This window comes from Lynx canadensis, chromosome C1 (assembly GCF_007474595.2).
Source record: "Lynx canadensis isolate LIC74 chromosome C1, mLynCan4.pri.v2, whole genome shotgun sequence".
In the NCBI taxonomy this organism is placed as follows: Eukaryota; Metazoa; Chordata; class Mammalia; order Carnivora; family Felidae; genus Lynx; species Lynx canadensis.
This window is the reverse complement of record NC_044310.1, coordinates 42424073-42450485: the sequence shown is the minus strand read 5'-3', so window position 1 is coordinate 42450485 and position 26413 is coordinate 42424073. Positions and strand designations below refer to the sequence as shown.

Here is a 26413-nt window from a genome sequence, read left to right as displayed (position 1 = left end):
TCTTCAAATACATTTTCTGCCCCATTTTCTCTCTCTTCTCCATCTGGGATCCCTAAGATGCAAATGTTATTATGCTTGATGGAGTCACTGAGTTCCCTATTTTCATTTAGTATTATTATTTTTTCTCTCTCCTGTTCAGCTTGATTGCTTTCCATTACACCGTACTCCAGGTTGCTAATCCATTCTCCTGCCTCCTTTAGTCTACTGTTGATTCCATCTAGTGTATTTTTAATTTCAGTTATTGAGTTATTCATCTCTGATTGGTTCTTTTTTTTTGTTTTCCATCTCTGTTGAGGGTCTCACTGAGGTCCTTCACTCTTTTCCCAAGTCCAGTGAGTATTTTTATGACCATTACTTTAATTCTCTATCAGGCATACCACTTATTTATCTCTGTTTTATTTAGCTCTCTTACTGTGCTTTTATCTTGTTCTTTCATTTGGGACATATTCTTTTGTCTCCTTATTTTGTCTACCCCTCTGTGAGTGTCTATGTGTTAGGAAAGTCAACTATGTCTCCTGCTCTTGAAAGTAGTAGCCTTATGAAGAAGAGGTCCTGTAGTGTCCTGCAATGCAATGTTCCCTGTTCACCTGAACCTGGCACTTCAGGGGTGCCTTTTATGTGTGTTGCTTGCATCCTACTATGGTGCCTGAGCTGCTTTTGCCTTCAGTCCCATCCTCTGCAATGGCTCTCTTTGCCTGTTGCAGACAGTGTTTGGTCCCTGTGTTGTTAGTGGGCCAGTTTGGGGCTGCCTTGGGCTTGAGTAAGTCAGATCAGGCATTTGCTAGAGATGCAGTAACAACAAACAGCAAAGCATTGGCACTTTTCCTGTGTTATCCCCTGAGAAGCTTTCATTGGTGAGCAGGGACTATAGTGAGACCAGGTATATGCCCCCAGCCCACTGCTGCAACTGCAGCTGGATTGGTATATGTGGGTATCTTCCCTTCTCTCCAGGGCAAGCGTCACTTTGGAGTGGTGCCAACCCCTCTTGGGGATGCTTGCACACTGCCAGGCTTGTGGCACTGCTTTGTGTTGACTCCAGCCAAAGGTATATGGGAAGAGGCTGGTCCACAGGAGAATGTGGGGGCAGGGCATGCAGTGGCAGCAAAGTCTGTGCTGGTCCACTGCAGGAGGGGACCTGCAACTGCCCGGTAAAACTCCTACAGATGCCAGCCAGGTTGCAGGGGGTGGACCTGTGGAGGCTGGGCATGCTGTTAGCAAGCTAGGTGGAAAGTGTTGGCACTGTGCTGTTTCCCATATATGTCCATGTGTCTAGGCTGGGGGTAGGAGAGGGAAATGGCACCTGCTAGCTCTTTTGTTCTTGGAGAAGTCTCCCAAAGATCCCTGCCCTTCTAGCACATGTTCTGAGATAAGTATACAAATCTCCCTCCTATATACCCCAGGTTTTTTTCAGACCACTGTTTCTATGCTGTTATCTCCACGGGTATGTATGTTGTGCTATTTCTATAAGGGCAGGGACTCAGTTTGCCATGACCAACCCAGTTCTCCCAGAGCGGAGCCCACTGATTTTTAAAATTCCAGCCCTGATAATTGTAAGAACTTGAAAATTTTGACCCCTCTGGTTTTCACAACCAAATGTTATGGGGATTTGTCTTCACCATGCAGGAGTCCCATGCCTGAGGTGCCTGGTACAAAGGTCTGTTTCTCTCTCCTCTCTGCACCTGCAGTGTCCCTCCCTCCTGTAGACAGTCCTGCACATCTCTTTAGCTTCCAAACACATCTGCCCACTTCCTATGCTCTTCAATGTGGCCTCTTCTCTATGTTTAGCTGTGGAGAGTGTGTTCTGTCATTCTTCAAGTCATTTTCTGGGTTATTTACACCAAGGTAGGTGTTATCTACTTGTATCCATGGGACAAAGTGAACTTAGGGTCTTTCTACTTCACCATCTTTCCCAGAAGTGCAAACTACAACTCTATGGGGCTTCAATGACCATACCACGGAAATATTTATTATCACTCAGACTTCTTTATGTCCCGTTAGCAAAAAGTCAACATTGACATATGACCTACCTCTTTGGAGGGATAAAGGAAAGAGTTTAGTCTAATTACTAAAGGCAGAAAAGTAGTTTAAAAATGTCTGTGTAGTACTGGGTAAAATAATTATATAGAGAAATTAATGCCTTGAGGCTGTCATACTAGAAGAAAAATTACTTTCTCTACAAATTAAAGAATGTTGTTCTCCTGAAATAGTTATACATTTTCCATGTTGTGATACAAACAATGACTTTATTACCAGCTACAAACAGTTACCTAGATCCAATATGGCATCCTTTTACAGAAATTGTAGGAGGAGAATACTAGCAGTTATTGTTTTTCTACCCCATTTTGGGAACTGTGCTATATACTTCACATATACATATTTCCTAATTTAATCCACAGAACAACTCTGTAAGGTAGATATAGGTTGTTATTTATTCCATTTTACATATTAAAAACAACAACAAAAACTAGGAGCAACAAAGCTGTATACTGAAAAGAATGAAGAGGCTAAGATCAAATCCAAGACTTCAGTCATACAGAACACACCCCTGCAATTGAGGTACATCAACCTTTCCATTCACAGCCACTGCTCCTAAAAGTTAACCTGCACTATTGTTGCTACTTTCCCACTTCTATTTATTTCTGCATTCCCATGTGTTTCTAGCAAAACATTTCAATAAAATTGTTCCAATACTTCCAATGCCTTGATAATAGTGAAATCCAAAGGACACTTTTCACTCTATCAATTTAACTTTTCTGGCCTGATGACTTAACTTTTGAAACATTCCTCCCTTGAATAACTGACCATATATTCTTATTATTCTTAAATGTATCTTCCTCTCCACCTATACCTTTAATTTTTATATCTCCTAGGGTTTTATTCTTGATCTTTGTGCTGGATTTGCCAACATGGTATTCCAAATAGTATTTTCTCTGGTTAAGAAGCTCATTTAATAGCCTCAATAAATGAATACAGGGATGAACACCTATTCACAGCATTCATTGGGCTTACAATGTAGTCTATCACCCTGAAGCAGTTGATCTGATAGTATAATGTAAAAGCCTTTTGAAGACTCTATAATGGTACCAGCAGCACTTTGTAGTGCTGGAGTCACACCCTCCAAAATGTGGAACATGTTTTGAATTAGTGGTGTTATTTCTCTATAGTCACTACAAAAAGGATCAAAAGATGGAAAAGGGAGTAGCTCCTCTCACTGTTATCCCTAATAATCTACTAGGAAAATTTTGTCATTCCTGAAACTTTGGGTTCTGCTAGTTTAGCAGTCTTAGACACGACAATAGTTCCATTGACCTGAAAGCTAAGCTCACCACCTGGCTTCTGGTGTTGTATACATTTGACAAATGTATAATCACATGTAGCTGCCACTGTAGTATCACACAGAACAGTCTCATGCCCTTTTCCTCTATGCTGTATACCTTCTTCCTTCCCTCTCCTCTAACACATGATCCTTCTACTACTTCCATAGTTTTACCTTTTCCAGAATGTTATACATTCGGAATCATATGAGTATGTAGCCTTTTCAGATCAGCTTCTTTCACCTAAGTAATATGCACATAAGGTTCCTCCATGTCTTTTCAATACTTGATAGCTAATATTTTGTTAGCAATGACTACTATTATATTGTCTGGATGCACCATCATTTATGTATTCATTCACCTTCTGAAGGACATTTTGGTTGCTTCTAAGTTTTGGCAATTTAAATAAAGCTGCTATAAACATCCATGTGCAGATTTTTATGTGAACATAAGTTTTCAACTCATCTGGGTGAATGTCAATGAGCACAACTGCTGAATTGTATGGTGGAGGATGTTTCATTTTTTTTATTAAGTTTTTAATTTTACTCCATTATAGTTAACATGCAGTGTTATATTAGTTTCAGGTGCACAGTATAGCGATTCAACAATTCTACACATTACTCAGTGTTCATGATAAGTGTAGAGAATATTTCATTTTGTAAAAACTTGCCAGCATTTGGTGTTGTCACCATTTTGGATCCGGGACATTCTAATAGGTATGTAATGGTATCCTATGGTTTTAATTTGCAATTCCCTAATGACATATGATGTTAAAGATCTTTCCACATGCTTATTTGACACTCTATATCTTCTTTGGTGAAGTGTCTGTTTGGGTCTTTTGCCCAATTTTTAATCATATTGTTCATTTTCTTATTATTTACTTTATAAGAATTCTTTGTATCTTTTAGATAATAGTCCTTTAGCAGATATGTCTTTTGCAAATATTTTCTCTCACTCTGGCTTATTTTCTCATTCTCTTAAAATTTTGTCTTTTTTAATCCCTCTATTTCTCCATTATTTCCTTCTTGTGTATTAAATATGTATTTTCTAGTATACCATTTTCATTCTTTGTCATTTTACTATATATTTTTTCACTATCTTTCCTATATGTTTTTTCTTAATATTTATTTATTTTTGAGAGACAGAAAGAGAGCAAAGCAGGGGAGGGGCAGAGAGAGAGGGAGACACAGAATCCGAAGCAGGCTCCAGGCTCTGAGCTGTCAGTACAGAGTCCAATGCAGGGCTTGAATCCACGAAGGATGAAATCATAACCTAAGCTGAAGTTGGACACTTAACCAACTAAGCCACCCAGGCGGCGCTCTTTCCTATATGTTTGAAAGCTATTTTTTAGTGGTTACTCTAGGAATTACAATTAACATCTTAATTTATACCAACCTAGTTTGAATTAATACCAACATAATTTCTTTTGTTTTTAATGTTTATATTTTTGAGAGAGAGAGAGATAGAGAATGAATGTAGGAGAGGCAGAGAGAGAGGGAGACACAGAATCCGAAGCAGGTTCCAGGCTCTGAGCTGTAAGCACAGAGCCAGACACAGGGCTCAAACTCACGAACTGTGAGATCATGACCTGAGCCCAAGTCAGACGCTTAACTGGCTAACCCACCCAGGTGCCCCTCCAACTTAACTTCAATAGTATACAAAAATGGTCAGCTATGTTATCTCCACCCTCTTTTGTGTTGTCACTGTCATACAAATAACATTTTTACGCATTGTATGTCTATCAACTCAGATTATTGCTTCATGCAGCTGGACAGGAGGGGAGAAACATGCCAAAATAATGTACTGCTATTGTCTTTATATTTACAAATACACCTACTACTAATGCTACTACTAATGCTCTGTATTTCTTCATATGCTCTTTATTCCACTGTCTAGTGTTTTCTTTTTTTTTTTTCTTTCTCATTTTGCTATGGGTTTATTCCTGCTGTTAATTTTTTTTTTTAAATTTATGTCCAAGTTAGTTAGCATATAGGGCAACAGTTATTTCAGGAGTAGATTCCTTAATGCCCCTTACCCATTTAGCCCATCCCCCTCCTACAACCCCTCTAGTAACCCTCTGTTTGCTCTCCATATTTAAGAGTCTCTTATGTTTTGTCCCCCTCCCTGTTTTTATATTATTTTTGCTTCCCTTCCCTTATGTTCATCTGTTCTGTGCCTTAAAGTCCTCATATGAGTGAATTCATATGATACTTATCTTTCTCTGACTAATTTTGCTTCACAGAATACCTTCTAGTTCCTATCCACATAGTTGCAAATGGCAAGATTTCATTCTTTTTGATTGCCGAGTAATACTCTATTGTATAGATATACCACATCTTCTATATCCATTCATCCATTGATGGACATTTGGGCTCTTTCCATACTTTGGCTATTGTTGATAGTACTGCTATAAATATTGGGGTGCATGTGTCCCTTCGAAACAGCATACCTATATCCTTTGGATAAATACTTAGTAGTTCAACTGCTGGGTTGTAGGGTAGTTCTACTTTTAATTTTTTTTAATTTTTTTTTCAATATATGAAATTTATTGTCAAATTGGTTTCCATACAACACCCAGTGCTCATCCCAAAGGTGCCCTCCTCAGTACCCATCACCCACCCTCCCCTCCCTCCCACCCCCCATCAACCCTCAGTTTGTTCTCAGTTTTTAACAGTCTCTTATGCTTTGGCTCTCTCCCACTCTAACCTCTTTTTTTTTTTTTTCCTTCCCCTCCCCCATGGGTTTCTGTTAAGTTTCTCAGGATCCACATAAGAGTGAAACCATATGGTATCTGTCTTTCTCTGTACGGCTTATTTCACTTAGCATCACACTCTCCAGTTCCATCCACGTTGCTACAAAAGGCCATATTTCATTCTTTCTCATTGTCACGTAGTATTCCATTGTGTATATAAACCACAATTTCTTTATCCATTCATCAGTTGATGGACATTTAAGCTCTTTCCACAATTTGGCTATTGTTGAGAGTGCTGCTGTAAACATTGGGGTACAAGTGCCCCTATGCATCAGTACTCCTGTATCCCTTGGGTAAATTCCTAGCAGTGCTATTGCTGGGTCATAGGGTAGGTCTATTTTTAATTTTTTGAGGAACCTCCACACTGCTTTCCAGAGCGGCTGCACCAATTTGCATTCCCACCAACAGTGCAAGAGGGTTCCCGTTTCTCCACATCCTCTCCAGCATCTATAGTCTCCTGATTTGTTCATTTTGGCCACTCTGACTGGCGTGAGGTGATACCTGAGTGTGGTTTTGATTTGTATTTCCCTGATAAGGAGCGACATTGAACATCTTTTCATGTGCCTGTTGGCCATCCAGATGTCTTCTTTAGAGAAGTGTCTATTCATCTTTTCTGCCCATTTCTTCACCGGGTTATTTGTTTTTCGGGTGTGGAGTTTGGTGAGCTCTTTATAGATTTTGGATACTAGCCCTTTGTCTGATATGTCATTTGCAAATATCTTTTCCCATTCCGTTGGTTGCCTTTTAGTTTTGTTGGTTGTTTCCTTTGCTGTGCAGAAGCTTTTTATCTTCATAAGGTCCCAGTAATTCATTTTTGCTTTTAATTCCCTTGCCTTTGGGGATTTTTTAAAATTTTTTAATGTTTATTTATTTTTGAAGGAGAGAGAGACAGAGTGTGAGTGGGGGAGGGGCAGAGAGAGTGAGGCACAGAATCTGAAGCAGGTTCCAGGCTCTAAGCTGTCAGCACAAAGCCTGACGCAGGGCTCGAACATACGAACCGCGAGACCATGACCTGAGCTGAAGTCAGTTGCATAGCCAGCGGAGCCACCCAGGCGCCCCTCTATTTTTAATTTTTTGAGGAACCTCCATACTGTGTACCAGAGTAAGGGACCAGTTTGCATTCCCACCAGTAGTGCAAAAGAGATCCTCTCTCTCCACATCCTCGCCAACATCTGTTGTTGCCTGAGTTGTTAATGTTAACCATTCTGACATGTGTGAGGTGGTATCTCATTGTGGTTTTGATTTGTATTTTCCTGATGATAAGTGAAGTTGAACATTTTTTCATGTGTCGGTTGGCATCTGGATGTCTTCTTTGGAGAAGTGTCTATTCATGTCTTTTGCCCATTTCTTCACTGGATTATTTTTTGGATTTTTTTGGGTGTGGAGTTTGATAAGTTCTTTATAGATTTTGGATACTAACCCTTTATCTGATATGTCATTTGCAAACATCTTCTCCCATTCTGTCGGCTGCCTTTTAGTTTTGCTGATTGTTTCCTTCGCTGTGCAGAAGCTTTTTATTTTTATGAGGTCCAATAGTTCATTTTTGCTTTTGTTTCCCTTGCCTCCAGAGATATGTTGAGTAAGAAATTGCTGGGGCCAAGATCAAAGAGGTTTTGCCTGCTTTCTCCTCGAGGATTTTGATGGCTTCCTGTCTTACATTGAGGTTTTTCATCCATTTTGAGTTTATTTTTGTGTATGGTGTAAGAAAGTGGTCCAGGTTCATTTTTCTGCATGTCACTTTCCAGTTTTCCCAGCACCACTTGCTGAAGAGACTGTCTTTATTCCATTGGATATTCTTTCCTGCTTTGTCAAAGATAGTTGGCCATATGTTTGTGGGTCCATTTCTGGGTTCTCTATTCTATTCCATTGATCTGAGTGTCTGTTTTTGTGCCAGTACCAAACTGTCTTGATGATTACAGCTTTATAATGCAGCTTGAAATCCAGGACTGTGATGCCTCCTGCTTTGGTCTTCTTTTTCAAGATTGCTTTGATTATTCAGGGTCTTTTCTGGTTCCATACAAATTTTGGAATTGTTTGCTCTAGCTCTGTGAAGAATGCTGGTGTTATTTTGATAGGGATTACATTGACTATGTAGATTGCTTTGGGTAGTATTGACATTTTAATAATATTTGTTCTTCCTACCTAGGAGCATGGAACATTTTTCCATTTGTTTTCCATTTGTTTCTTCTTCAATTTCTTTCACAAACTTTCCATAGTTTTCAGTGTATAGATATTTCACCTCTTTGGTTAGATTTATTCCTAGGCATTTTATGGTTTTTGGTGCAATTGTAAATGGGATCAATTCCTTGATTTCTCTTTCTGTTGCTTCATTGTTGGTGTATAGGAATGCAACCGATTTCTGTGCATTGATTTTACATCCTGAAATTTTGCTGAATGCATGAATCAGTTCTAGCAGTTTTTTGGTGGAATCTTTTGGGTTTTCCATTTGGGTATCATGTCATCTACAAAGAGTGAACGTTTGACGTCCTCCTGGCCAATTTGGATGCCTTTATATCTTTGTGTTGTCTGATGGCTGAGGCTAAGACTTCTAATACTTTGTTGAATAACAGTGGCGAGAGTAGACACCCCTGTCTTGTTCCTGACCTTAGGGGGAAAGCTCTCAGTTTTCCCCACTGAGGATGATATTAGTGTTGGGTCTTTCATGTATGGCTTTTATGATCTCAAGGTATGATCCTTCTATCCCTACTTTCTTGAGGGTTTTTATCAAGAAAGGATGCTGTATTTTGTCAAATGCTTTCTCTGCATCTATTGAGAGGATCATATGATTCTTGTCCTTTCTTTTATTGATGTGATGAATCACATTGATTGTTTTGCGAATATTGAACCAGTCCTGCATCCCAGGTATAAATCCCACTTGGTCGTGGTGAATAATTTTTTTAATGTATTGTTGGATCCAGTTGGCTAATATCTTGAGGATTTTTGCATCCATGTTCATCAGGGAAATTGGTCTATAGTTCTCCTTTTTAGTGGGGTCTTTGTCTGGTTTTGGAATCAAGGTAATGCTGGCTTCATAGAAAGAGTTTTGAAATTTTCCTTCCATTTTTATTTTTTGGAACAGCTTCAAGAGAATAGGTGTTAACTCTTCCTTAAATCTTTGGTAGAATTCCCCGGGGAAAGCCATCTGGCCCTGGGCTCTTGTTTTTTGGGAGATTTTTGATTACTAATCCAATTTCTTTACTGGTTATGGGTGTGTTCAAACTTTCTATTTCTTCCTGTTTCAGTTTTGGTAGTGTATATGTTTCTAGGAATTTGTCCATTTCTTCCAGATTGCCCATTTTACTGGTGTATAATTGCTCAGAGTATTTTCTTATTATTGTTTTTATTTCTGCTGTGTTGGTTGTGATTTCTCCTGTTTCATTCTTGATTTTATTTATTTGGGTCCTTTCCTTTTTCTTTTTGATCAAACTGGCTAGGGGTTTATCAATTTTGTTAATTCTTTCAAAGAACCAGCTTCTGGTTTCATTGATCTGTTCTACTGGGGTTTTTTTGTTTGTTTGTTTTGTTTGTTTGTTTGTTTTGGTTTCAATAGCATTAATTTCTGCTCTAATCTTTATTATTTCCTGTCTTCTGCTGGTTTTGGGTTTTATTTGCTCATCTTTTCCCAGCTCTTTAAGGTGTAAGGTTAGGTTGTGTATCTGAGACCTTTCTTCCTTCTTTAGGAAGGCCTGGATTGCTATATATAGTGTTCTTTCATTTCACTATTTCTTTTTTTTTTTTCAACGTTTTTATTTATTTTTGGGACAGAGAGAGACAGAGCATGAACGGGGGAGGGGCAGAGAGAGAGGGAGACACAGAATCGGAAACAGGCTCCAGGCTCTGAGCCATCAGCCCAGAGCCCGACGCGGGGCTCGAACTCACGGACCGCGAGATCGTGACCTGGCTGAAGTCGGACGCTTAACCGACTGCGCCACCCAGGCGCCCCTCACTATTTCTTTATAAAGGATTTCTTATAGGAGAGGTCTAGTGATAAATTCTCTCAATTTTTGTTTATCTGGGAATGTCCTCATTTCTCCTTCATTTTTATTTATTTATTTATTTTTAATATTTATAGAGACAGAGTACGCACCCACATGCACACACATGTGCATGCGCTAGTCGGGGAGGGGCAGAGAAAGACAGAGAGAGAGAATTCCAAGCAGGCTCCATGCTGTCAGCACCGAGCCTGACATGGGGCTCGATCCCATGAACCATGAGATTATGACCTAAACTGAAATTAAGAGTCCGTTGCTCAACTGACTGAGCCACCCAGTGCCCCCTCCTTCATTTTTAAAGGGTAGTTTCACTGAATACAGAATTGTTCCTTAGCACTTTCTTTCATCACACTGCTTCAATAGTTTCTGAAACAAAATCAGCTGTTAAGCCTTACTGAGGAATGCTTGTACATGATGAATCTTCTCCCTTGATGTTTTCAATATACTTTTACTTCCAACAGTTTGACTATGATGTGTCTAAGTGTAAATCTCTTTGAGATATTCCTACTTGAAGTTTGTTGAACTTCTTCAATATGCATATAAATGTTTTTTCCTCAAGTTTGGGGAGTTATCAGCCATTATTTCTTCAAATATTCTCTGCCCCTTTTTCTCCTCTCCTTCTGAGGTCACTACGTTTATGCTGTTAGTGTTGCTGGGGTCCCACAGGTCTCTGAGGCTCTGTTCATTTTTCTTCTTCTTCTTTTTTTTTTTTTTCTGTTCATCAGCCTGGATAATTTCAATTGACCTACCTAAAAATTTTACTGATTTTTTCTTCTGCCTGCTCATATTTGGTATTGAGACCCTCTAGTGAATTTTTCATTCCAGTTACTATACTTCTCAATGCAGAATATATTTGGTTCTTTTCTATAATTTCTACCTAGTAATTGATATTTTCTATTTGGTTGTGACACTTTCCTTTAGTTCTTTAGATATAGCTTCCTTTAATTCTTTGAACACACTTAAGTAGATGCTTGTCTTTGTCTAGTAAATCCAAAGCTTGGGCTACCTCAGTTCCTATTGACTGTTTTTCCCCTATGTATGGGCCATACTTTCTTGTTTCTTTGCATGTCTCACATTTTTTTGTTAAAAACTGGCTATTTTATATAATACAACATGGCAACTCTAGAAATCAGATTCTTCCCCTTTCTCAGAGTTTGTTGTTGTTGACTTTTCCAAACTGATTCTGTAAAGTCTGTATTCTTTGTCACAATTGATCATTATATTTTCTTCTTGGTTACCTTAGTGGTTAGCTAATGGCTGGACAGAGATTTTCTTAAGTGTCTGGAACTAATAAGTCTCCCAGTTTTTGCTGAAGCTGCGTGTGTGTGTGTGTGTGTGTGTGTGTGTGTGTGTGTATTGGGGCACTCAGCCAGGCAGTTTACAACTTCACCTTAGCCTCTACTTCCCAATTGCACAGAGCCCCAAGGTTAGCCAGAGGTAAGAGCTTAAGATCTTGTTAGGTCTTTTCTGAGCATGCAGAAAGTCTTGAACATACATACAATCTTCATGTATATACTGGGTGTTCTAGATTCTTAGGGACATGTCAGATCTTTTCAAAGACCCTTAATAGACATCTCATTCCCCGGTTTTTTCTTTTAAGGTTTTGGTTGGGTCTTTTGTCCCAATTATCAGCACCTCAGGCACCTATGTTGTTAAGCCAATTGTTGTTAATTATTCTTAACAAGTGATTCTGGAGAAAATACTCTGCAAGTTCTGTGTCAGGTTACATAAAGACAAGCATTTTAAGAATGGTTTACCAGGGAACTGTCAGGTCAAATAATGACAATTCTCTAAGAATGGGGCTTTGAAAGAACTCCAATTCCATTTTGACTCCTCCAGTGCTGGCCAGGCTGCTGGTTTCTACCATGATTGCAGGCTACTGCTTTCAAGACTACCATGGAGCTGGGGCAAGGGGGAGTGGTATTAGAGCAAGTCAAAACGCCATTAAAGCTTAGTGTTCTTATGGAGATTCAGCAGACTGTTTTTAAAAATGTTCCCCCAGATTGTTGCAACCCTTTGGTTAATTTCCAGAGTTCTGTAAAAACTTGATCTTGACAATTTTTTTTTATTAAGTAGGCTTCACACCCAGTGCGGAGCCCAATGTGGGGCTTGAACTCACAACCTTGAGATCAAGACCTGAGCTGAGATAGAGTTGGAGGCTTAACCAACTGAGCCACCCAGGCGCCCCAGTCTTGATAATTTTTGCAAGTGTTCTTAGTACTTTTATAAAGGAGAGTATTTGTCAGATATTGTTATTCTGTCACTCCCAGTGATATCACTCTCATTCCCCTCATTTTCAGATTACTTCAAAATATAGTGGATTGTTCAGAGCAATAATAACAATAGTATACTGTGGGGTTTACAAATATTTTGGAAGTGCTTGGAAATATGCTGTTGTAAAAGTCCCTTACATTATATGTAAAATGGCATAACATTATTTGAAGGTAGACTGTGGTTAAATTAAAGATGTATGTTGCACATTCTACAGCAACCACTAAGAAATAAGAAAAAGAAATAATTCAACAGAAAAGAGAAAATAAAATACTAAAAAACACCCAATGAACAAAAAGCACAAAAAAGAGAAAAGAACCAAAGAACAAACCAGACAAAATAAATAACAAGGTGGCACCTTATACTGTAACTATCTATGTGTGCACATTTGTCTACCTATCTCTTACTCTCTGATTACAAGTATCTATTCACTAGATAATAAGCTTACTAAATTTAAGTGGTAAAGAAAAATAAACCAGTTAATTGCTATAATGAATACACTGTTAATTCTAACTTCTCTATTTTGGAATTTGTAATAATTTATAAAATATTTAATATATAAGACAATATGAAAAAATACAAAGCTCAGCTATCTTCATAAAAACAAATCCCAGATTTTAGTACTAAATTATTTTATAAACTTTTTTGGTATAATTTCATTTTACAATTAAGGAAACTAAGATTCAAAGTGATTAATTGACTGATAACTAATCAAAATAGTCACATGGCCAATCAGCAGTAAAGTCAAAGTAAAATTCTTATTTCATAACTTCTAGTCCAATTCTCCAGAGAAAAAAATTTCCATGTAACACCAACCACATATACAACTATATACAAATAATGTGCTCATTTCAAGTTATTCTTATCCATCCAGCAGGTCTAGCAAGATCTCTATTTGGAACATTTTAATTTAAATTGTACACCTATTTGAAAATAATCAAACTCAAAAAATATATGTATGTTGGGGCGCCTGGGTGGCTCAGTCAGTTAGGTGCCTGACTTGGGCTCGGGTTGTGATCTCATGGTTCATGGGTTCGAGCCCCACATCAGACTCTACACCGACGGTGTGGAGCCTGCTTAGGATTCTCTCTCTCTGAGCCCTCCTCTGCTTGCACGCTAGCTCTCTCTCTCTCTCTCAAAATAAATAAATAAACATTAAAAAAATATTTTAAAATATATATGTATGTTGAATTTAGAGTTTCATGTAATTCAAATTTTCATCAGTTAAGATTATTAAAATGCACTATACTTAAAGGAAAATTTAAAATAATATGACTAAATAATCATTTAAAGCACTGGCTACCAGGTTCAGAGAATACAATCCTTCATTCAAATCAATGGCTAAACCATTCACACTTATATAAAAAATGATAACAAAAAAATTAGGAAATGTGTGTGTAGTATTACCTGTAGCTCCCAGTGGATGTCCCTTTGAAATCAATCCACCACTAGGATTTACGACCCACTTTCCTCCGTAAGTATTATCTCCCCTATCAACCAGTTTTCCACCTTGCCCTAAAGGAAAAATAATATTCACAAAGGTTAAAAATAACATTGGTCCAAGTGATACGTTTTTTTTTTTAATTTCAGTATAGCCAAGATCTTCTTATAGTAAACATTTCTTAACAGTTCAAACTAATATCAAACTGATATAAGTAAGCACTTCTGTTTTAAAAAAATTTTTTAATGTTTATTTATTTTTGAGAGAGAAAGAGAGTATGGGGGAGGGGCAGAAAGAGAGGGAGACACAGAATCCAAAGCAGTCTCCAGGCTCTGAGCTGTCAGCACAGAGCTGACACAGGGCTTGAACCCACAAACAGTGAGATCATGACCTGAGCCGAAGTTGGATGCTTAACCAACTGAGCCACCCAGGCACCCCCTGATATAAGCACTTCTAAAAGCTACATAATAAATACTGAGTAATAAAGATTTATATTTTAAGAACATTTCATACATTAAACAGAGTTCCTATTTAGAATTTCTTAAGAGCTCTCTGGCTTCCAAAATTGCTACAAATATAACAGAGATTCAAAGACCCTGAAGAATGGAAGTGGATCCAATACTATAACTAAAACAATTGCATCAGCTTTAAAAATCCATAATTGTGCCCAATGTATTCATTTTTATTTTCAATTGCACTGTTATATGATCTATAAACATTCCCAGCAAGCTGAGGGGAGAGCATGGGACATGAAATGAAGGGATGAAATGAAGTAGATGAAAATACTGTTGAGCCATAAGCATAAGCTTAAAAGAAAATGAAAATTACATGCTTGGTGGCTTCAACATTTCTATCAACTCTCTGGTCATTCTTCCAGGTGGTTAAGGAGTAAATAAAAATCCATGTAGGCTATAAATATTCTTCCAGCTGGTATTTCTGATAATGAAGTGGAACCTCCAAAGAAAGATGGTGGTTATGGTACTGTCAGAGATAGCTAATAGCTTTTATGTACTCCCTTTGTGTCAGGCCTTGTTCTAATTATTACATATATCTACATAATTTAATCCTCAACACTATGAAGTACGTGTTATCATTCCCATTTTACAGATGAGGCAACAGTCACATAGATGTTAAGTAACTAGCCAAGGCAACAGCAGGGGACTAATCTAGGATTAATCATCAGGCAGCCTGGCTTCATAGCCCGTGTTCTTAACCAATATATTTTATTGCCTTCAAAAACCAAAGAGTTTCTCTATTGGTAAAATGAAACACACTAATCACAAAATTTTTTATGACTCACACTTCTTTTTTTTTATGAGTTTATTTTTAAGTAATTTCTACACCCTATGTAGGGCTCAAACTCACAATCCTGAGATCAAAAGTCACATGCTCCACTGACTGAGCCACCCAGACACCCCTATGACTAACACTTCTAATTTCACTTTAAATCTAGGTTGTAGATTAAAAACCATCCACTGAGGCATTCTTTTATTTTTTGGTGTTTCTGACATAGAGCCTGATACAAGGCTCTGGTCATAACAGGTATTCTACCTGCCATTACTGCTTTTAGAACTCCTAAATATTGTTACTATACCAAGTAATAGCAGACTGAATACAAACCAACCCCAAGAATGGAATAATTCACTGCATTTTCTTTTTTATAATATATACAACCTATTAAGTATTAGAAGATTCCACTGGCAATATCTTGAGCCCATCAACTAAAAGTGATCCAGAGATGAAAGTACTGTAACAACCATTCTTATGGGCCACCGATAAGAAAATAAATAGAAAGCAATTATGTGCCAAAAACTGCACTGGAAACTAGGGGATACAGCAATAATGAAGCAAATATCCCCGTTCTAATGGAATTAACTTCACTGTCAGGAGAGGTGTAAGGAAGAGACAGACAATATGTAATGAAAGTAAGATATATAACAGAGTGGTGATAAGCACCATGGGGTGGGGTAAAGGCAGGAAAGGGGGTACAGTAAGTGTTGGGACCAAAAAGACAGGGTAAGGAGTTCACATTTTAAACCAAGTTATGGGAGAAGTCTTCCACTTTGACATTTGGTCAAAGACCTTAAGGGAATAAGGGAGCAAATCATATGGATATGTGGAACAAAGAAAGGCCCTGAGCTAGAAGTAAGTCTGGAGTGTTTGAGGAAACAGCCCAGTGCAGCTGCAGCAAAGTAAAAGAGTCGGAGATGTAGAAGTCAGAAAGATGTGAGAGGGGAATAAAAGGGACCGATCACATTTGGCTTTTACTCCTGAACGAGACGATCAGAGGAATGATATTGATCTGCTGTATGCTTTTAACAGGACCATGAAAGCTTCATTATAGGAAATAAACCATAAGGAGACAAGGCAGAAGAAGGGGTGCCAGTTATGAGACTACTGCAATAATGTAAGTGAGAAATAACGGTGGTCTGGACTAGGCTGGTAGTGATAAAAAGTGGTAAGATATGGTTGTATTCTGGATATATTTAGAAGGCAGAGTCCATAGCCACCAGGAATTAGAGATGGATTCAAAGGGGGCTATGAAAGAAAGAGAGGAACTGGAGCAACAGGAGGATGGGGAAGACTGAGGAAGGAGGAAGTCTGGGTCACAGCAGAAACTCAATTTGGACTTGGATTTGAGATACTAACGAGACATCCAAAAAACTCTTGAAAAATAGGCAGCTGGACATATAAGTCTAGAGATCAGGGAAGTGGTGTAAGCTAGGGATATAATTTTGAAAGTCATCATCGTATATCAAAATGTATATATATTTAAAACCTTGAGATTATGTTCCAGTTCTACTAAAGCAGCATAGCATATATATTCACTATAGCCTGTGTCTCCCACTGTTTACAATATAAAACACTAGATAAAATACAAAAAACAACTACTTGAAGACTCTGAAAAGTCAACAAATGCAGGGGAATCAAGGAGAGTTAAAACTTGGAGAAGCCACTATACAAGGGTAAATTCCAAGTTTTCTCTTTTTAGGCTCTCTCAACAGCTTTGTTCCAAGGGTGAGCACCATCCTGGAGCATTACTGGCAGTAGGGAAGCATAGGTAGCCAAAACTCTAACAGAAACTCCATCTTTCTAACCAGAGGAACCAGGAAAAGAAACCCATACAGGTCAGAGAGTAAAAGAGAAAGTTCACAGAGGAGAGAGGCAGAGAAGAGGATCCCTTATTTCTATGTATTAGAAGTATTAGGCATTTAGTGGGTAGAAACCAGGAATGCTGCTAAACTTCCTGCAATACACAACCCCCAAGACCAAGAATAATCTAATTCATCAACAACATTGAGGTTAAGAAACCCTGCAACCACTAAAACAAAAACAAAAACCAAAAAAACTGGGGGTGTTAAATGGGTGGCAGATGAGCATTAAGGAAGGCACTTCTTGGGATGAGCACTGGGTGTCATATGTAAGAGATGAATCACTGGGTTCTACTCCTGAAGCCAAGACTATACTGTATGTTAACTAACTTGAAAATACAATACAATACAATACAATACAATACAATACAATACAATACAATACAATTAAATTAAAAAACAAAGAAACTAACTAAAGAGATATGGCCAAAGTTCAATACACAAAATAAAAGGCATACTAAATGTATTCAAATAGGGGTGCCTGGGTGGCTTAGTTGGTTAAGTATCTGACCCTTGACTTTGGCTCAGGTCATGATCTCACAATTCATGGGATCAAGCCCTGCATCCAGCTCTGCACTGACAGTGTGGAGCCTGCTTGGGATTCTCTCTCTCCCTCTCTACCTCTCCCCCACTTATACGCATGAATATTCTCTCTCTCTCTCTCTTTCTCTCTCTCTCTCTCTCTCTCTCTCTCTCTCTCAGAAATAAATAGGGTCACTTGGGTGGTTCAGGAAGTTAAGCCTCTGACTCTTGATTTCAGCTCAGGTCAATGTCCCACAGTTTTTGAGTTTGAGCCCCACATCAGGCTCTGTACTGACAGTGTGGGGCCTACTTGGTATTCACTCTCTCCCTCTCTCTCTGCCCCTCCCCATGTGCTCTCTCTCTCTCAAAATAAATAAATAAACTTTTTTAAAAAAACTATCTTTAAGAAATAAAAATATACATTTAAAACCAAAAAATAAAAACATAAAATAAAAATATTCAAATAATCCAAAAGAAAGCAGGAGAGGGAGAACAGAACAAAAAACAGAGAGCACAACAGGTAAGAGATAAAAGTGGTCAAGTTAATGATCTTAATAATCTAAGTCACACTGTCCAACAGAAATATAATGCAAATCACATATGTACTTTAAAATTTTCTAACATATACTTTGTTTAATATACATTTTATTTAACCCAATATATCCAAACTATTTCATTTTAACATGTAAGCAGTAAAAAAATTAATACTTTACAATTTTTCATATTAAGTTTTCAAAATCCAATGTGTACTTCACACAACACATCTCAATTTGGAACAGCCACATTTCAAGGATTCAATAATTACATATAGTTAATGGTTACTGTATTAGAGCAGATTTAAATACTCCAGTAAAAAGGTAGAAATTGACAAAGGCTAAAAAATGATACACTACTACCTACAAGAGATATACCTTATACAGATAAACAACATAAATAGATTAAAAGCTAATGAATAGAAAATATATATCATGCAAACAGTATGCATAAAAAGGCTGGAGCAACTATGTTAGTCAGACAAAAAGAGACTTCTAAACAAAGACTATAACCAGACATAAAGCAAGATATTCATAATGAAAAAAACAGAAGATATACAACTATAAATGTGCTTGTGCTTGCAAAATAAAGCAAAAATTGATAGAACTAGAAGGGAGAGAGACCATTCCACAATTTATGTAGGAGATTTTAACACCCCTCTCAGCAAATGATAACAGCAAAACAAATAAATCATTAGAGACATAGATCTGAAAAATCCTATCAATCATCTCAATTTAATTGATATGTTTAGAACATTACATCTGATAACTGCAGAATCTGCATAATTTCCAAGTGCAATGATAGATAAATTCACCAATATATACCACATGTTGAGCCATAAAATAAAAATCATAAATTTGAAAGGATCAAAATCAAAGTGTATTCTCTTACTATAGCACAATTAGAAAGCAATTAACAGTAATATATCCAGGAAAATTCTAAATACCTGGATATTAAATTTTTTTAATGTTTATTTATTTATTTTGAGGGAGGGAGGGGCAGAGAGAGAGGGAGAGAGAATCCCAAGCAGGTTCCATGTTGTCAGCACAGAGCCCAACGTGGGGCCCAATCTCACGAAATGCGAGATTATGACTTGAGCCGAAATCAAGAGTTGGACACTGAACCAACTGAGCCACCCAGGTGTCCCTCTCCTATTATTCTTTTAATGTCTATAGGATCTATAGTGATAACTTCTTTTTTATTCCTTGTATTGGAGATTGGTGTTCTTCTTTTTTCTTGATCTACCTAGGTAGAGGTTTGTCAGTTTTGTTGAGCTTTATGAAGATTCAGCTTTGGCTTTGTTAATTTTCTTTATTGTCTGTTTTTTCCATTTCATTGATTTCAGCTCTTCAATTTTAACTTTCTTTAACTTACTTTGGGTTTACTTTGGTTTTCTTCTTTTAAGTTTCTTACAAGAGAACCTTAGGTCATTTATTTTAGATCTTTCTCCTTTTCAAATGTAAATATTTAAAGTTGCACATTTTCCTCTAAGCAGTATTTTAGCTACCTTCTACAAAATTTGATATATTTCATAATTATTCAGTTCAAAAAATTTTTTAAGTGTTTAAAATGATTAAGCATCTGACTCTTGAGTTCAGCTTAGGTCATGATCTCACAGTTTGTGGGATGGACCCCCAAGTCAGGCTCTGTGTTGACAGCATGGAGCTGCTTGGGATTCTCTCTCTCTCTCTCTCTCTCTCTCTCTCTCTCTCTCTGCCCCTCCCCACTCATGGTTGCTTTCTCTCGTGCTTTCTCTCTTTAAATAAATAAACTTAAAAAAAAAAGAATAATATGAGAATACTTCACACAAGTTCAGACAATAAATTTGACAACTTAAATGAAATGGGTAAATTTCTTTAAAAATACAACTTACAAAAATTGATAGACACTGGAAGACACAGAAAATCTGAAGAGCCCCATATCTATTAACAAATTTTTTATCAACAACTTTCCCAAAAAGAAAACTTAAAAATACTTGATTACATTGGTAAATTCTTTAGGTTACACAAACTTTGTCAGAAAATATAGAATGGTTACAGAAAATATAGAATGGTCAATTTGTTTTATGAGGCCAACGTAATTCTAATGCCAAAACCAAGAAAAGAACAAAACTAGACTTTCTCTGTCTGACTTATTTTACTTAGCATAATACCCTCTACATCTATCCATGTTGTCACAAATGGCAAGATCTCATTCTTTTTTATGGCCAAGTAATATTCCATTGTAAATATATATGTATATATACATACATATATATATATATGTATATATATGTGTGTGTATGTATATGTGTATATATGTATACATGTATACATATGTACGTATATGTGTGTGTGTATACACACACACACACACACACACACACACACACACACACACACACACACCATCTTTATCCAGTCATCTATTGATGGACACTTGGGTTGCTCCCATATTGTGGCTGTGGTAAATAATGCTGCAATAAACATAGGGGTGCATATATCTTTTCAAATTAGTGTTTTTGCTTTCTTTGGGTAAATACCTAGGCGTGGGTTACTGGATTGCATGATGTTTCTATTTTTTTTTATTTATTTTTTTGAGAGAGAGAGAGAGGGCACAAGTGAACAAGAAGCAGAGAGAGAGAGAGAGAGAATCCCAGGAGGGGCAGAGAGAGAGAAAGGGAAGAGAGAGAAAGAGAGAAGTGGGGCTCACTCAAAGCAGGGCTCCTGTTCACCCAAAGCATGGCTAGTGCTCACCCAATGCAGGGCTCAAGCTCACCCAATGTAGGACTCAAACTCATAAACTGTGAGATCATGGCCTGAGCTGAAGTCAGATGCTTAACAACTGAAGCACCCAGGTGCTCTCTATTTTTAATTTTCCGAGGAACTTCCATACTGTTCTCCACAGTGTTTATAACAATTTATATTCCCATCAACTGTGCATAAGTGTTCTCTTTTCTCTACATCCTTGCCAACACTTATTTCTTGTCTTTTTGATATTCGGTATTGTGACTGATGGGAAGTGGTATCTCATTGCGGCTTTGATTTGCATTTCTCTGACGACGAGTGATGTTCACAATCTTTTTCATGTGTCTGTTGGCCATCTGTATGTCTTCTCTGGAAAATGCCTATTCAGGTCCTCTACCCATTTTTTAATCAGATTATTTGGGTTTTTTCATGTTGACTTGTATAAATTCTTTATATATGTTGGACATTAACTCATCAGATATATCATTTGCAAATATCTTCTCCCATTCAGGAAGTTGCCTTTTTGTTTTGTTGATAGCTTCCTTTGCTGTGTAAAAGCTTTTTATTTTGGTGTAGTCCCAAAAGTTTATTGTGGCTTTTGTTTCCCTTGCCTGAGGAGACATATCCATTAAAATGTTGCTAAGGTTAATGTGTCCGAGAGATTACCACCTATGTTTTCTTTTAAAAGTTTTATGGTTTCAGGTCTGAACTTTAGGTCTTTAATCCATTTTGAGTTTATTTTTGTGTATGGTGTAAGAAAGTGGTCCAATTTGGCTGTCCAGTTTTCCTAGCACTATTTACTGAAGAGACTGTCTTTTCCCATTGTATATTCTTGCCTCCTTAGTTGTGGATTAATTGACCATACAAGAAGTGGGTTTATTTCTGGGCTCTCCTGTTCCAGTGATCTATGTGCCTATTTTTATGCCAGTGTCATGCTGTTTTGATTACTACAGTTTTGTAGTATATCTTGAAATCAGAGATTGGGATACCTCCAGCTATTGTTCTTCTTTCTCAAGATTGCTTTGGCTATTTGAGGTCCTTTATAGTTCTATACAAATTTTAGAATGATCTGTTCTAGGTACACCTTGGTGGCTCAGTTGGTTGAGCGTCTGACTCCAGCTCAGGTCATGATCTCGAGGTTCGTGAGTTCAGGCCCCACATTGGGCTTGACACTGTCAGCAAGAAGCCTGCTTTGGACCCTCTGTCCCTCTTTCTCTGTCCCTTCCCACCTTGTGCTCTCTCTCTCTCTCTCAAAAATAAAAATAAACATTAAAAAAATGAAGTATCTGTTTTAGTTCTATGAAAGATACTATTGGTATCTTAATAGGGATTACATTGAATCTATACATTCCTCTGGGAATATTCTTATGGATATTTTCACAATATTCATTCTTCCAATCCATAAGCATGGTATATCTCTTTGTGTCATCTTCAGTTTCTTTCCTCTATGTCTTATAATTTTCAGAGTATAAAACACTTTCAACTCCTTGGTTAAATTTATTCCTAGGTGTTTTATTCTTTTTGGTATAATTGTAAATGGAATTGTTTCCCTAATTTCTCTTCCTGCTACTTCATTATTAGTGTATAGAAATGCAAGAGATCTCTGTACGCTCATTTTGTATCATGCAACTTTCTTGAGTTTACTTATTAGTTCTAATAGTTTTTTTAGTGGAGTCTTTAGAGTCTTCTATATATAGCATCATGTCATTTGCAAATAGTGACAGTTTTACTTCTTCCTTACCAATCTGGATGCCATTTATTTCTTTTTTTATCTGAATGCTGCAGGACATCACATACTCTTTTGAGTGGCTAAAACATTTAAAACTGACCATATCAATATTGGTGAGGATGTGAAGCAACTCAAACTCTCATACACTGCTTATGGTAATGAAAAATAATACAACCTTTTTATAAAAGAAAAGAAAAAAAATCCTCCAGATCTCACCAACTAGTTTTCACATTTTCCTTTCTGCAAGTCTTTATTCAAACACAATATGGGGGAACGTGGGTGGCTTAGTCAGTTAAGCATCCAACTCTTGATCTCGGCTCAAGTCAGGATCTCAGGGTTCGTGGGATCAAGCCCTGCACTGGTCTCCACATTAGCATAGAGCCTGCTTGCGATTCTCTCTCTCCCTCCCTCTCTGCACCTTCCCAGCTCTCATGCATGGGCACGCTCTCTCTCAAAATAAATAAATAAACTTAAAAAAAAAAGAACCAAGGGGCACCTGGGTGGGTCAGTCAGTTGAGGTGCCCAACTCTTGATTTCAGCTGAGGTTATGATCCCAGGGTCATGGGCTCCAGCCCCATGTCCATGTCCAGCTCTACACTGACCATGTTGCCTGCTTAAGATACTCTCTCTCTCTCCCTCTACCCCTCTCCCCCGCCTCATGCTCCCTGTCTGGGAAAAAAAAATACAATATGAAATATTTGGAAGTACATATGTAATTTTTATCCTTTTTTTTTTTTTTTACTTAACAATTCATTCTAAGTTCCTCTGATACACATAATACAAATTATTTGTATAACCTATTACCTCAGTGGTGGTATTATCCAAGACTACATGCTCTAAAAAGTCCAGTATTGGGATAGCTTACATTTACTTTGCACAGTATGGCAGAGTCAACATGAAAGGAAAGGCAATTAGTGAATTCCTTTTTTTAATGGCAAAACTGAAATGTCCTCAGTGACTTTACTAAGTTAATCTGCATCTCACCAAAGATATTACCTTCTGGACAGAGTCCCAGTGCTTCATAAGTAAGGAGTTCATTGACAGAAAAGCAATCATGAAGTTCTATGACATCTATATCACTTGGTCTCAGGCCAGATTTCTCATAGCACTTTCTAGCAGCTTCTTTGCTCATATCAAAGCCAACCTAAAACCAAAACCACATATAAGTAAGTTAAGGGCATCAAAATTGGGACTTTTATATACGATTTCTGAGAGATTAACATGTATAACCTTTACAGTTGAAAACTGACTATGCAAATTAAAATCTCAGTTGAGATTAATAATCAAATCTTAGAATGATTCTCTATTACATGGAAAGTCTAAATAAAAGAATATTCAGGATGGAGAATGTACATATTAAATTGTATACTATAAAAAACAGAATTTTAGGGGCACCCGGGTGGCTCAGTCGGTTAAGCATCCAACTCTTGATCTTGGCTCAGGACATGATCTCATGGTTTGTGAGTTCTAGCCCCACATCAGGGCTCCTCACCAAGAGCATGGAGCCTGTTTGGGATTCGGTCTGTCCCTCTCTGCCCCTCCCCTGCTCTCTCTCACTCTCTCTCTCAAAATAAATAAATAAACTTAAAAAAATATAAGAAAAAAAACAGAATTAAAAAAAATGTTTATTTATGTTTGAGAGAAAGAGAAACAGAGTGCAAGCAGGGGAGGGGCAGAGAGAAAGGGAGACACAGAATCCAAAGCAGGCTCCAGGCTCTAAGCTGTCAGCACAGAGCCCGACGCAGGGCTCAAACTCGTGAACTGTGAGATCATGACCTGAGCCAAAGTTGGATGCTGTGCCACCCAGGTGCCCGGAAAAAACAAAACAAAACAAAACAAAAACCAGAATTTTAAATAAATATATAAAAAGGACTTAAAATTCCTTAGGCCATATCTTGCACGGTTATAAAAACTCAGTCAAACCACAACTTGTTGTTGTGGAAAATAGTTTGAAGAGATTGAGCAATAGATAATTATGATTCAGATACACTAAAAATATAAGGAATTTCTATGTGACAACAAACAATCTTCTTTTAAAAAATCATATAGGATAACATTTTTCCAAACCCATGCTCTTAACCCCCCTTTGGTCTCAGACAATAACAAGCAAACTCTCCAAGGCATAAAATTGTGGTGTAAATGTATTACACAGAAAATCTGAGAAGTTCCACCTCAACCACATCCCAGCTTTGTGATCTTGGGCAAGTTATAGAGACATTTTCAAATTCAAAGCATTGTTGTAAAATCATTTTGTAAACTCTAATTACCTTATCATTGTTATACATTTGTGTATACGTGCACGGGTACATTTTTAAATATGTATGTGTATATCTTCAAATATTCAACTAACTCTAGGTCTGAATTGTCATTTTTTAACTTCTTCCACATTTACTCAATCTTTAATCAAGATTTTTAAAGTGCTAAGGTCAAGAAAGTTTCCTGAAAATATCCTTGTTTTTCCCTTAACTCTGTAAGAAAGGAGTTCTGGGCATATCCAGTCAACTCAAAAAAAAAAAAAAAAAAAAAAAAACCCACCAAAATAGTACGTCTAGTTAATTAAAAGTGCACTTATGGCTCTATCACAAGAAGCATATGTTCTCATCAGTTATTTTCCCTTAACAGATTCTTAAGGATGGATTATAATATTAAATATTCTGGACTGAATTTTCTCAAGTAAATAACTTCCAGAGCTAATGACAACATGAGGTCACCTTGAAATTTTAAAACAGAAAGCCCTCAATTGATAAATAAAATAGAATCTCAGACATACCATTTTAATAATGCTGTTTTCTTCAAATGAGCTTGGCAAATCAGTTACCATCTCTTGTGCCACAATTTCCACAGCTTTGGATTCTAGGCCATATTTCTGTACAAATGTTTCACTAGCCAAAACTGCCGCTGCAGCACCATCTGAAGTGGGACTAAGAGGAGGTAAAAATAATCATTTACACCCAGTGCACCTCTATCTTAGGATTTCAGACCAAGAGTTCTTTCTATGTGGAAAGAAAAGCTGATTATGCTTGCTGGTCATTCCACTGTCTTCTTTGTGAAATCTATAGTTAAAAATTATACATGCTTCGCACCTGAGAACTGAATCTCTATCAAGAACTTAAACACTATCAGCCACTGCTTGGTCTGTAAGGGTCTCTCCCAAAACATTCTTAATGCAAAGAATCCTGAATTTACCTTTGCAGATGCATAAGGCATCTTCTGGTGACTTCTGAGGAGTCAACAAGGTTTTTCCTATTCTAGTACAATAAAAATCTACTATGGGCCTAACTAGCTCTAACATTGTTATCTCCAAATAATCAGTCTTGGAATCCTTTTGAAACTTGGAAAGGACAGAATAGGAAATACCAGAAAGTCCAAACCAGAAGGTGGGGTTTAGTTAAGAGATCTCCTCAAAATAGATTTTTTCCTTATAGCAAAGCTGTGAAGGAAAATGGCAAACACAAGAAGACTTCTCTGAGTTCAGCTGGACTTTATAAATGGGCAGACCTTCATATTGCAACAGATAAAAGCTGACCCCATTTATTCAATTGCATCCTACCAGGGTCTTCCAGGTGGTAAGCAGGAGCTATACAATACCAATTCAACCTTCTGGGAAACAGATATTGTCAAGCAATTTTCAAGATGCAACTATTATTATTATTAGAGCTATTTTTTTCTTGTTTTCATTTTTCCTATTTTATGTTTACTCTTAGCTACTATAACTGAGTAACATTTCCTAAGATAGAAGCATACAGTAGAGAAAACAAAATGCTCAAGGGAGAAACTCTGGACTCTACTGGCCTCCTAAGCCACATTTAAATGAATAAAATACAATTTTTAAAAAGTAGGTAGAACTCAAGAATGAAGGAAATGAAGTACATAATTTTCCAAGAGAAAAGACAGTCTGTCTCCAGATAGGAATAGGAAGTAAAGGGGCCCCTGGGTGGCTCAGTCAGTTAAGCATCTGACTCTTGATTTCAGCTCAAGTC

General features: G+C 37.4%; 1 protein-coding gene across 4 annotated transcripts in view; it reads right to left on the bottom strand.

Annotated features, from left to right (window-relative positions):
- The window catches only part of SCP2 (sterol carrier protein 2), a 125347-nt gene that overhangs the window by 53835 nt on the left and 45099 nt on the right, over positions 1-26413 (bottom strand). For all 4 annotated transcript variants that reach the window (XM_030324973.1, XM_030324975.1, XM_030324974.2 and 1 more), the window contains 3 exons: positions 25204-25354; positions 23430-23577; positions 13737-13844 (listed from right to left, as the gene is read on the bottom strand). In XM_030324973.1, coding sequence (XP_030180833.1) covers positions 13737-13844; positions 23430-23577; positions 25204-25354 — 407 coding nt within the window. The remainder of the gene's footprint in view (positions 1-13736; positions 13845-23429; positions 23578-25203; positions 25355-26413) is intronic.